General features: G+C 32.4%; 1 protein-coding gene across 3 annotated transcripts in view; it reads left to right on the forward strand.

The window, feature by feature from the left end:
* The first annotated feature begins 9455 nt into the window (after positions 1-9455).
* The window catches only part of LOC134692560 (nuclear pore complex protein Nup155-like), a 37404-nt gene continuing 32689 nt past the window's right edge, over positions 9456-14170 (forward strand). Inside the window, exons 1-4 of one of the 3 annotated variants that reach the window (XM_063553026.1) lie at positions 9456-9528; positions 12760-12908; positions 13270-13407; positions 14072-14168. In XM_063553026.1, the coding sequence (XP_063409096.1) occupies positions 12764-12908; positions 13270-13407; positions 14072-14168 (380 nt within the window). In that variant the 5' untranslated portion in view covers positions 9456-9528; positions 12760-12763. Of the gene's footprint in view, positions 9529-9609; positions 9628-12759; positions 12909-13269; positions 13408-14071; positions 14169-14170 lie in introns of those variants that run through there. The other 2 variants (XM_063553020.1, XM_063553034.1) reach the window with 2 other exon arrangements.

Here is a 14170-nt window from a genome sequence, read left to right on the forward strand (position 1 = left end):
TTAAACGTTCTAAAGACAACGACAAAACCTCCAATTTAGGAGAGTAGGGACGGTTTATTTATATTTATATTTTTACCCAGTATAAGTAATAAATTTCTAAAGAGCCCTATATCAATGAATTGTTATTAAGGTCTTTCCTTTTTCAAAAGGGAAAGACCTTACTGTATTTCTTCTGTTTATTATTACTCTTTTTCCGCCAAACTTTGACGAAGTTAGCCTCCGTAACCGTAAGAGGTGTCGCTTTCATGTTCACACTTTGTATCGGTGTCATGAATATCTATCCGGAACTCACCCTGTTAGTCGAAATATTTTGTCGGTTCGGAGTAATCCCTCCGAAACCCAAAAACCTTGTTATCATTCCAACACCGTAACCATAATAGGTAGAAAAAAAACAAAGGGTCAAATTTGTTCAGGACCAGACCCTGGTTCTTCATTCCATTTGGATCGAAAAGATTCAACGACTCATTGGTAGGGTTATGCCCCTATGAAAATTAAACGGTGTCGGGGTTGGCCACCAAAACTCAGAAACCGTAAGTCGTAGACACCTAGGATCTTCACCCATCATCATCAATTCATGTATCTTTGAAAAATATCTCAAGGTCAAATGTGTATGTTGACCTTGACCTTTAACCTAACACCTTGTTATCAGAACAACTCAGAAACCATTATACTTACAGAAGTTTTAAATAGTGGAAAATGTTTGGGTCATTACGGCTCACATTTGTTACATTTTCACCGAAGAGATTTTACTTTTTTTAAGGGGCATAAAGCCTGTTTTAGGTTTCTGAAAAGACAAAATCAGCTTTTACTACATAACCAAAGGTCCTAGACTCGTCTTCAGCAATGACATTGGGGACTAATGACCTTGACAAAGGTCAAAAGGTCAAGGTCAAGTCCCATATAGCTAATTATGTGTTTTTGACCTTATTTAAAGGATTTTCAGTGTGTTTTAAAGCTTTTCAATGCATTTTACGTCTATTGGAACATGTATTTTACGTTCTAAAAGGAAAGACCTCTCAATTGTTCAAGAACAATTGACATTTTAATTCTTCTTTTTTTTGTATAGTAGTTTCAGAATAGCAATTCGAATCAGAGATATGTTTTATGTTTCTTTTCGAAAATTTAGTAGTGGAGGAAATTTCAACCGGTTTTCAAAAATTTAAAGGATGTACTTAATAGCCGGGTCAAATGAAACAATATAGAATTCAAAATTTATACATTAAATCAGAAGAGCATTAGTAAAGTTATATCGATAAAGAACTCCTTTTTGATGTATTTTTTTAAATTTTAAAAGACTGACTCAGACTTTTACCTTATATTATGTTTGGTATTATTTGGGACTTAAATCAAAAGAAAAGAAATCTACAAGCTGCTAAAATTTTGGGAAATAACCTGTTATGGGCCGTTATTGCGAACCCAATTGAACCTTTCCATTGATTCACCTGATAGTTACCTGTCCATTTAAACTTTTGGCAGATCATCTTTCACGTACCTATACCACTAGTAATGAGGAACCTTGTCATTTCTAACAGTTGTAGTATTCATACACTAATGTTGTTTTGTTTGTTTTGTATGAGGTAAGTATAAGATACTAGACAAACCGGTACATTTGCCTAAAACAGCTGGTCACTCACAACTAGTACCTCAAGTGTCTTGTGTAATCAGTGGCGTAGCTGGGTCATTTTTACGTGTACGCCCAAACCTTGGCAAGGGATATGAGGGGTTTCAACCGCTCAATGTTAAAGCACTTGCTGGTAGTGGGTTCGAAAGGGAAAGCTTTCGAGAATGTACCATAATGATTCCTGTCAGTAAAAAATCATTGATAGCAACATACTTTTGAATATAAATGGTTTATTTGTTTTGGTTAAATTTTGTAATATGTTAACTTATTCATCGTGTTGAACTGGAAGCTAGCCTAATGCATGGTCATTGGTTTTAGAGAAAACGTCCAAACCAATATTATTTTGATATTAAAGGGTGCCATGAGTGAGCATACAATCGACAATAGCACCTTTTAATGAACATGAAAAAAAAAATTCTAAGAGGAGCAATATAAAAAAGTTCTGGAACACCTAGGATTTCTTCCCACAAAAAAGTGAATCAATTTATCATTCCTTTAAAGAGATTTAAAAAATCAAAAATTTTCTTTAGATATTTTTTTCTTGATCTGGAATATTTCACGACAATCTATGAAGGTTTTATAAATTGAGCATGTAAAACAATTAATTGCGTAAAGAAGAGTATGGCTTTCTTTCTATCAGAAAAGAAAAGAAAAATGAAAGAAAACAAATGCTTTCAAAATATTAGCTTTAGACATTATAGTCATAGAAAAAGCTTCTTCGGCATTTTCATAAAATTCAATGAAGGTTTGACAAGAAGTTTATGTAATTGAGAAATAACAATATGTCAACCCAAAATGCGACCACTTATTAATTGTAGAAAGAAATACATTTTGTCCTAAAATGGGGTAAAATTATAGATATAACTGCATTATTATATTGCTCTAAATACTCTTTTGATCATAAACAGTTTCTATCCAACTTTCGTAAAATTTCATTCAAAAGACTTTATCCACATTCGGAACCTAAATATTGACGCCGCTTTGTCTCGCTTTTGGGATATAAATCACAGGCTCGACAAAAATACAAACAGCGTATCGAATCTGAGCAGATAGTAAATTGCTTTAAATAGAAGGAAAGTACGTAGAATTCATAGTCGATTCAGACTTTTACAAAAGATTCGAATAAATATATTAAATGACATATTTGAGTAAATTTAGTCCCTTTTTATTCAAAATTAAAATCCTTTGAAAAAAGAAGCACAAGGCTGATGTGCTCTTGACCAGTTTTTCTTATTCTATGTCGATTATTTGTTTTATTTTAAAAATTCAAGTGTACGCACGGGCGTTTTGACGTAAACTAGCTACGCACATGGTAATACGATTGAGGTCTGTGTTGATTGCATGTATTTGCGTGTCTGTGCTGTGCTGTGGTACAATGTAGTATCAGGACTTAGCAAAGAATGTCAAAGTTGTTCTCATTATTCAATTTCTATTCAATAGACTTGTATCAAATAAAACTATATAAGAAATGTATATTCCTCGAATATTCCCATTAAAAAAGTGCCATGTTGTTTCGCCATTTTTAAAATAAAATGTAATTTCATTTATGTCAATAGTTAATATTTCAGAAAGTCGAATCTCAGCAATCTCTGCCTTAAATAGTAGAGTTCGGAGAGCATCTGGTCACAGTTCGGAACTCCCATCAACATTATCGTGACTTACCGAAAAATAAAGCAAATGTTCGTATCTGTTATATATACTTTTACCTGCATTATTGGTGTAAATGATTTTTCTTTCTTTTCTTATTTATAATGCATTATAAATGAAATATGGGTTGTTGCGCAAATGAAATGGCAATTGGTGCATAAGTAAAGCACCGAATTCAATGACATATGATAAGCAAAGTTATTTATTACAGCGATTTTATTTTTTTGTTATGAGACGCAATAAGAGGTCATAACACTTATGTAATATATGTTCCAATAATTATCAATCATTCTAGGTTTTACCATAAATATTCTGTGTTGAATTTATTCACTTCTTAGACTTGAGGCGGTTTTCGGGTTTACATAATGAGAGCATGACTATATATATATTTCGACAGTTGATAACATTAGTAGTAATTTACTGCTGAACTCTAAATATATTTTCGTTTCGTTTTTAAGGACTGTAAGTGTTGCTGTCTCATTAAAGAATATCCGAAATTAATATATCATAATCAAATTACAGCTAATTTCCCAATGCATGTAAAGCAAAACTTTGGTTGGCTTGCTTACGTTGTTTGTATAATTGTTTATACAAACTTTGAAAATAAGATTGACATCTTTAAACAATAAATATAGACATAGTTTAACCTGTATATATAATATTTTAATTTAATTGGGTGTTATCCTAATGATTGAACAATTTAAAAACAAAGCAAGTAAGCTAACTAAAGTCTTGTTTTACATGCTTTAGGAAATTAGCTGTAAATGTCTGAGAACCTTACCTTGTCTATTGACCTCCAGATGTCTTTTTGTTTTGTGTTTTAGGGTGGTTCATGTCTCATTGAAGTATAACCAACATATAGTTTTATATATAATCTTAATGCCATAGAATAAATCATGTCTTTAAAAATAAATTCATCACAGAATGTGCGCTATAGGGAAAACACATTAGAAAAAAACCATTCTGCAACCTAAACGGAATCAGTATTCTATGTTATGATGAGAGAAACTTCTTGTTTGGGAACCGCAGATTTTGAACTTCATAAAATCTCAAACAATTGTTAACAAGAAGTTTTACTCTTCTAAGAAGATTATATTAATGTGATATTAACAAACCTTCTCCAACGCCATCATCCTTTCAAACCGTAGATATTGTCCACGGACAATGCAGTGAACAAAATTCGAATAGAAAAATCATGAACGAGGACGTGTATATATTTATTTATAAGGACTACACAAGCTCTTTAAACACTCTACATGAACAGCCTTAACTACCAGCACTACATATAAAAAAGAAGCAAACCGAAAATGCCACGGTTTACGAGGCATGCAGTAGTTAGCATGACCCACATGCACCAGTGCAGTAAGATAAGAATTTGGGCAATGTCAAAAACAAAAACATGTCCAAAGTTTTAATAAAGAAAACAAATGAAGAAAAACACATTTCAGTTTTTAGTTTTTAAGGATGCTTGCTTGTCATGTTTTGAAATTTTTGTCAGATTTTCAAAATCCTCTGGTTTTATCCGTTTGAATGACTTAACAAATTTTGCACATGACACCCCCCCCCCCCCCCCCCCCCATTTTTCTTTCTATGAATCTTTTGCGTGTATAATTATAAGCCATTTGTTAAAATCTTATAAAATCTTATTTATTTTTAATAGTTTTTTAACTGGTCGGTCAATGATAAAAGCTATGAAAAATCAAGAGGGATAATTTTCCCGCCAAAATTCCAATGGCTAATATCTTGAAAACAAGCACATTGACCCCCATATTTTGTTTGATTTTTTTATTTCTCAATTAGTCCCCTAGCATTTTATACGAGTTTGAAGCTGAGCAGCAAACATCCTTTAGCGATTTTATATTATTAATCTTGAAATACCAGACGTCCGATCAAATCGGAATGGTCTATATGAAAAGAGTGTGAAGGCAAATAATGGCAAAGATCACATCGAGCCTAAGGGTCCTGGAAGGTATATAATAAAGAAACGTCACTCAGAACGAAACTAGAACAACACTCTCACTAGTGCTACCGAGTTGAACCTTTGCTTGCTCAACTTGAAATTCATCCGTCAATAATGGAATAAAATCATCTATATAATTATTTCGGATTTTTCAGCTGGTGGTATATCTCTTTGATTGATTTGCGTTTCTTCATGATAAAGACTTTGGAACATCCACCTGATTGCCAGTCTGATTCTGCTCATTCACCAAAACGAACACACGTTCCCTGTTCATTGTGTAACTTATTTCATTGGGACCCAGAACGATTGTTTGTACTAATTGTAACTGTTTAGACTAACTTTTTGCAGACGTACAAAAATCTCATAATAAGACCTACTGATTGCAAATAAACCAGTAAAATACCATTTCCTTTATTTAAAGAAATCTTATACTGATAACATGTCTCGTATGGTATGATTGAAATGTATTGGTTTCAAATGTTATCATATATGCCCTTAAATGCAATTTACTTCACCACTTTATCATGTTGATTAATTTGTGCTATTGGCTATGCGTTAGTTCAAACTAATAGAAATATAATTTGTACTATAAATTCATGAATCCACATTAAGTTGTGACAAACTAATCAGCGATACAAAAATAGACACAAGATAAAATTTGTTGATACCGAGATTTTTTACCTTTTACCGTCTTGTTTTCTATGTAGCTCGATGTCTGATAGAAACTAACTAAAATCTGTGCAGGAAAGTATGTGTCTATCGGAACTGAATTGAATTCTACAAAAGTTATGTCCAATTTGACTGTAAATAAACTGGATTTAGAATCTGAGCAAATTCCTTTTCATTCCATTGATTCAGAAATAAGTTTTCAGAGAATTAAGGATCTTCCAAAGAAATCTAAATATTATGGTGCACATAAACGGTTGTCATGGATATGTGAAAGAGACGTGCAGAAGTTTGCAAAGGATACCAAACTTGTTACTCATGAACTTGAGCGCTCACAAACGTTTTATAAACAAAAACTTAAAGATTTAAAGGAAACTAGAAAGAACTTGACATCAGCTGTAAAGAAAGATAAATATATCCGCTGTAAGAGTTGTTCCGATGTTGAAGAAGAAAATGAAGTTAAAACCAGCAGTGAAAATATAACTGAAGACGACAAATTGGATGCAATAGAGGACTTGAAACCACCACCGAAAGTGATGGGTAGACGTTTTACAATGCCAAATTTGTCTAAACTACCGTTCGGAAATAACACTGTGAAGCTTAAGGCTCAAATGGACATTTAGGAATAGTTTTCTTTGGCTGTTGTGTTGGTTTTGCTCACTCTTTCTTTTGCATCGTGTTTGTGCATAATGCAATAGTTAATGTTTTCATAAATAGACAATAAATATAGACAATGAATATAATGAAACAAACTTTGCATCAGTAAGTTGTTTGTACCGAAATGATCTTTTTTGTATGCAAAATACTAGTAACGCAAAAAAACTTTTGATGATATCGTCTTATTTGTCCATAACTATAAATACTTAGAACTATTCATATTCATACGTTAATTTAAGCATTCAGTTTATAGAACTACAGGCTTAAGTCTATATACATATATATATCATCTCTTGCTTATGTATTTATAGAACCAGAAATTACACACGTTGGCGTGTTAGGATTGCCCCCGTTTTTTAAGTACCGAAAAACAGGATAAGGGTGTCCGAGTGACAGGTCCGTTTTACATGTACAAGTCAACTATATGTCAAGGTACAGACCAAATATGAACCATTCTGGTCAGTCATGCTATAGATATGTGCGAGGAAAATATTTATTAACGTATTCAAATATTCAAAGTCATGATCAGTAAAAAGAAATCATGTCATGGCGTATGTGATCTGAGATCAGAAAAGCGCCAGCATTTTACAATGCTCCATGGCCGAGTCAATATAGAAAACATGTATAGTATGATTGCCAATGATACAACTCTTCACACAAAACCAACTGACGTAAAAGAAAACAACAGTAAGACACCGTATGGCCTTCAAAAATAAGCAAAACTATATCACATAATAAACTATTTTGAAATTGCCCCGAAATGACGAACGTAAAACAATTCAGACAAAAAAACTAAACGTAAAAAACAAAATACAAAAATAAAATAGAATATACATGCAGCAACAAACGATATTCACTGAATTACAGACTCCTTCTGATTTGGATATATTGAGCAGCCACCCCATACAAAATGTGAAGGCGTTTGCAGAGGCCAAACTTCGCCTAACCTGGGACAGAATAGCATAAAAAATGTAAAAAAATCATTGGAAAAGAGCTTAACTCGTCAGATAAAAAAAAGAGCAAAAAACGACTCAAAAACTCAAAACAAAGTGCAGCTCTATATATGAGTACGCGCCGTGACTACATGATAGTTCAAAGCCAAAAACAACTACACTAAATAATTTGTCTAAGACTTTAGATGTCAAGCTGCTAGGCAATGATATGAAGCCTCTCTGTTCAGTATTACATTAGAACGGTGTGAGGACTATATTTGTTGGACGAAAGAACAGATAAGTTGAATATAACATAGCCCCCACCCTCAAACTAATAGAATTTGATATTGAAACTAACCACAACTTCATTATTTTTCGATAAAATTAATTGAGAAAAAAAGTGACTAGTTTGCTTAAAGTAACATAAAACACAGTTGTATATAGACCAGAATACATGAGGACAGGAAAGAGTCAAAATTATTTGAAAACTCGGTTATATAAAGTTATGTTCTTCCGGCGGGCAACTTTATTTCGAATTCCAGTCATCACGCAATTAAACAACTAGGCCGTACTACGGTGACCTATAATTGTTAATGTTTGTGTCATTTTGGTCTTTTGTGGATAGTTGTCTCATTGGCAATCATACCACATCTTCTTTTTTATATATAGACACACCAGTACCGGTATAACAATCTGATGATATGGACCAATCGGTCAAGTTTTAAGATCTTTTATTTTTAGTAGTGGTCATATAGAGTTTGGGTGCAGAATTTGTCGATATTTCGCTTCATTTTTTTTGCACTCAATATTCACTCTTTATTGTTATAAAATTGTATATATATATATATATATGTACCTGTGATCGTGATCGTGGCCTGACAAGCACATTTTGTGCATTGCTTTTAAGCTGTGATTTGAGAAAGTTAGAAGTTCAACAGGATTTAGCAGAACACATTCAGTTGACATCAAAATATAAGTTGACCTTTCAAAGGAGTATTGATGCAAAGTAATTTTCTATTTTGGAGATGCATCCTCGTGAATTAAACTAGAATTTCTTACCAAATATAATTAAACTGCCTCACCACGCAAAGTGTCGCCGAAATCATTAAACACACCATGCAATTATCTGGATTTTTTTTCTCGGGATTAGGCCTCGTTTTGTACGAGGAGAACCATATGATAACAGGATACAATAATAAAATTGACCAGAAGTTTTCTAACATAGAACTAGGACCATACAATTATTGAATTTCTCCAGATTTATACAGTGTCCTTTCCAAAATAACTTTATTTTAAAAAAAAACATGGTTTATAATCATGTTACTTTGTTTGTATGCTTTATCATTCTAAACATTTATTGTGGTTTATTTTGTAATTCATTTGATTGTATAAATTAAATTTTGGACACCATGAGTCAGGTTAATAAAATCTGAGACTACTGTGTTATAGCAGAGACATATAATACATGTCTCTGGTTATAGTAGTCTCAGATAAAATGTTCTTGTCTTATATTATCTATTTATCTATCGGCAGGGAGTTACCATCTTCATCTTATGGTTTGTATAACTGATTCCAAAGAAGTACCAGATTAAAAGAGTTGCTATCATCGGTATGGTTAAATAAATTCCGTATTTGACAAAAATGTCATGAATACGGAAATAAAAAAAAATCAGATCCAAGTATAGACCATTGATGAACACTTTAAAAAATTTATAAATATCAAGCATTTGATAATATTTTGTCCTATCTTTACACCCTGTTTTCTTTTTGTGAGATGCCTTTTCCTTTATTAATCAAGTTCAGTTGTAAGTTATCTTATTGCATATTTTTACGATGAAGAAATAGACAATGTCACCGATATACAGACACACACTAATTAATATCGAAAACAATGCTTTCAAATAACTGCTCCCTAGTAAATGGACATGTTTATTTCCGAACTTTGACCAACTTTTACTATTTTTCTACTTCCGGAAATTGAATTCGGCGGGGGCATGTGAAAATAGAAAATATATTTTAGAGTAAGCAGAAAAGCTTTATCGCTAGTAAGATTACAAGAAGATTTGCTAGATTTGACCATTACGCATAGCCGATATTTTTTTTCAAAGTAGAACTTTAATGTCCTTTTGACGGAGAAACTGCTGGTGAGAGACGGAGTAGCTCTCGCCGGGTTGCAAGTCTTGTTCAATATTTTTACAGCAATCTTACACAGTACACGACAAACATAAATATATAATGGGGATGGTTTTAATTATTGATAGAATATGAAACACCAGTGAAAGAGGAATAAGTCTGTTACCTAATCAAAGTAGAAATAGATATGTTCAAAGTTATTTTAGACCCTTGTCACTGCTAACATGTATAGTCGCCGTCACGTAAAATTGGAATCCGGGTTTGTTCGCGCCCATTCACAAAAATTTCGCACCCTATCACATTCGCCCCCTTTCACGTTCGCGCCCAATTTTTATTGGTTTTGTGTTTTTTTTTTGTGTTGAATAAATCTTGATCTTGTTTTGGTTAAGTGTACGTATTGCTAACTCTTTTTCATTGTTTCAAAATGAAGTGAGACTTGTGGCAACGTTATTTTTTTAATTGAATAAATAATCATATTTTGGTTAGTGCATTGCTATAATTTTTGTTTCATTGTTTAATTAAGATCAAAGGGCCCAAGCTGCTATAATCTTTTGAGTTTTTATTTAAAATCTTCCACGATTTTTTGAAAATTTAGTGTTCACCCCAAAAACCAGTTTGGCCACAACATAACAATTTCAAGTTTATTTACAATTTATACAGGGTGTATATGTAAATTATGTTGAAATGAACATATGTTCTCATAGTTTATGACTTTATTCATTATAGGTTGAAAAATACAGGCAAAGTTCAGATGTTTATGAAGTGTCCTATATTTTAACTTTAATGGAACCTTAAGTGTCATCAATCTAAATGACAGACTAAACAGACCAAGCAAATTGTATTTTTAAGAATTTCAAAATAACAAGCTATTGTTTCCTGCAGCTTTTAAAAAGGGCAGGGTAATTGTTAGCTCAGAGGGCACATTAAGCGCGATGGACAACAATTTTAGGGCACTTACTTAACATAAACAGGCAATTTCTATAAAATGGATTCATTTAAAACATACTAGTTTAGTACTATAAAAAGGACATATACATCTGTAATCAATCATTAAATCAAAGTGTTTAAAACATATATATATGAAATATTTAAAACAATAAACACAATTAAAAACAAAATCAGTTCTTTAAAACTGTTTAAAAACAAGAAAGAACTATGTCATATATATAAAAATATTGCTTTGGTCATATCAATTGTCATTGACAAATCCTCCTTTTTTTCCCTAAAAACAGGTTGACACATTCATGATATCCAGGGTCATTTTTAGTAACCAAAATTTATTAAATTACAAAAAAAATAACTTTACAAATTAACCCCTTCCCCTCTACACCCTTTACCAAATTAAATTAATATAGATACACCAAGTTTTACTACTTTCATAGCACTACCATATCAGCTGTTTATTTTAAATGTCTATAAATAGCCAGACATAGTTGTCTGTTACTTAGGTGTTTTCCAAAGTATTTTTCCCGCCTAAAATGATCATGTGACATGTTTGTAAACAAAAGAAAAAATTTGATCAAGGAATTCATTTAGTTTCTGGATTATTCTGCTTTTAATAATTTAGTTTTGATTTTTATTCATTTCATTTAAGGTACAGTCAAGCATTTGTATTTAAAAATAGTTTGCAAAGAATTTTTACTTTTCAATTTGACAAATGTCTCATGATCGCCGTTCATTGGCTTGTTCAACCATGCAAACAATGTAATAAATTATGTAAATTAGAAATCTATCAGCTGTCAAAAGAATTGATCTAATTATCACATCGATGTTTCTGGGACTTGGGGGATACAATCAGGACGCCTGATTAGTATCTGTATTCACCATTGGCGTCCTAGTGAACTTTTGTTTTGAAGGGAAATAACTCGAGCGGTATTCATAAAATATGTCTTTCAGTACCGGTTGTTAATTACGACGATAAAGGCATGGCGTCAGGAATTTCGACAAAATTAGGGCAGGGCGCCAATTTTTTTTCCCAAAAAGTGCAGGGCGTCGAGAAATCGCGGCAGGGCGCCATTACACGCCAAAACCACCTGTAGGAAACACTACAAGCACTTAACATCTTTCATGATTTTCCCACAAAAAAATATTTTTAAAATGACAGAAAATCTTTGGGAAACATACTATTTTCATGCTGGTTTTTTTTATCAGGAATCTTAAGAGTAGGTTAATAAAAAACAATATTTATAGATTATCGTTGGTCATCTTAACCAGATTGATTTTCTCGCTTGAGCTGGTACAGTGAAAAAGAGAAAAGCAATTGAGTTGAGATGACCAATGATAATCTGTTTATCGCTATTTTACCTATGACAACGTTGTCAATTTCAATGTCAATTTCGTTAGCAATGCACGTGCCTGCTTAGTTTCTAGCGATAATTTTTCCATCTCAGGCCAGAAGCATGGTATGAAAATTATCACAAAAAAAGATCAAAAGAAAAATGCGCAAAATAGTGATAATTATAGATTATCGTTGATCATCTCAACAAGATTGATTTTCTCGCTATGCATTGACAATTTGTTTTGATCCGTCGTTATCGATGTCTTGACAACGCCTATTGTTGTATGATGTCAGAGAGTGAAATAACCACGTTTATAACGGTTTATTTCACATGTGAAATTATCGGTTTTTATTCAACTGGGAAATCAATGTTATTCATTGCAACCAATGTAATACACACAAATATTTAAAAAAAAAAATTGGTTCAATATATAGAGATCGATATTCTGACCATAAGTAAATATTCATAAAGAATTCCATTGATGTCAAATTTCATAGCTAATGATGAGATTTCCTTTAGAATAAATCCCCATTTTATTGCCAATTTCAAAGCAATATCATACAAACAAATAATATAATATAATTTTATAAATAAAAATGTCCTTAAGTACATGACTTACCATCATTACGGGATATCTGCTTGTGGCTGTAGGTGCAAATGTAATAACAATTGCTATAAGTAGAATACATTACCAGGAAACTCTGCTTTGCTGTGTGGAATATTTTTTTTGCTTAAGCAAATTGATCCTTGTGTCTTGTATACAAATCATGCAATTAAAAAGTACAAGATAATGAATTGCAGCAGACAGACTGGTTTTTCTGAAAAAAATAGTTTTTTCATGTACATAATTCATATCTTTTTTAGGAAAATGACATCTTTTATGACCACAACAGGACTATCTCCTCCCTCTCATCAAGATGTTTTGGATTCAAGTGCTCGGCTTATTGACAAGCAGTTACAAGATGACAGAAACTGTTTGGAGTTATCAGATCAATTAAAAGTCCCGGTTCATAGTAAGATTCATATTATAGTAAATAAAGTAATAAGTTAATAGCTGTTTTAAAAGTCTATAGTTATTTAGCTGTTAAAAAGAAAAGAAAAAGAAGCATGTATGCTTCAGATTGGAATGAAATTATGAAAATTTAATTTCCAGGTGGTATTGTTTATTGTATTTCTGGAGTAATCTTGTGAATTATGAAAAAGGAGAAAATTAAAGGGTAACACTATATCATGTTTATAAAGAGTAGAACACTGTGTTTTGTTTAATTCAGCTGGGGTAGATCTTGAGAAATCATAATATCTTCCTAACTATTACTATGTTCACAAGAATAATTGTTATCAGTTAATTTTGAATGTCTCTCTTTAATTTAACAGATCAGCCAAGTCACAGTGGACTAAATGAGTTTGACTATCCAAGTTTCCCAGATGCAGGAGTAGCTTTAGATTGTCTGACAGAAGTAAGCAATGTTAAAAGAGTGCCCTTACCTGCTGAATTGGTGGAACAGTTTGGTCGTATCCTTTTGTCAACAATACTTTAATGGGTATAATGATTTTGACCTATTGGTCAGTCAGTCCCTCAGTCCTGTTTTTGTCATTGCAACTCCTGGGAAACCACACTTTGTAGACAACTAGTTAATACTACGTAGATGTACATATTGACTGGAAATTACGATTCAACTTTTTTTCTAGCATATGCCCATTTGAACTTAAAATTTTGGCCTTCATATACTAGTGCATCATGTTTGTCATCGCTACTCCTCTGAAATCCCACAACAAAATTTTATGAAACTTTATAGATAATATTAAAGAGATGATGTGTAGATTTGCATATCCACAAGCAATCTTTATCAGTAGACTTTTTCCAGAGTTCTCGATGAGTTGTGGTCAGGGATTTGACAACTAAAATTTGCGAAGGAGCGACACATTGTGGTATTTTGTAATAGAAATAGTAGTGAGGACCAGTAGTTTATCTTCAGGGATCACCAGATATAAAAAGATTTCAAGAACTCTGTTTTTCATGAGTCTTTGAAATAAGGAATATTGTGATATTTTTTTACCCTTGACAATTTTGGGCCAAGGGGTATGAGAGGGTGCTCACAAAGTTTCTTTTATTTTGTATGGTTACCAGAAGCATAAATTAAAATAATGAGCAGAATTAACCTTAACCAATGGACAGGAATGCAGTGTAATTGTATGATGGGTTTGTTTCCAGACATCAGTAGAGCATGGCTGACTATAGATAGTGATATATTTGTGTGGAAGTATGAAGATGGGT

The sequence above is a fragment of the Mytilus trossulus genome, chromosome 1 (genome assembly GCF_036588685.1).
Source record: "Mytilus trossulus isolate FHL-02 chromosome 1, PNRI_Mtr1.1.1.hap1, whole genome shotgun sequence".
Lineage (NCBI taxonomy): Eukaryota > Metazoa > Mollusca > Bivalvia > Mytilida > Mytilidae > Mytilus > Mytilus trossulus.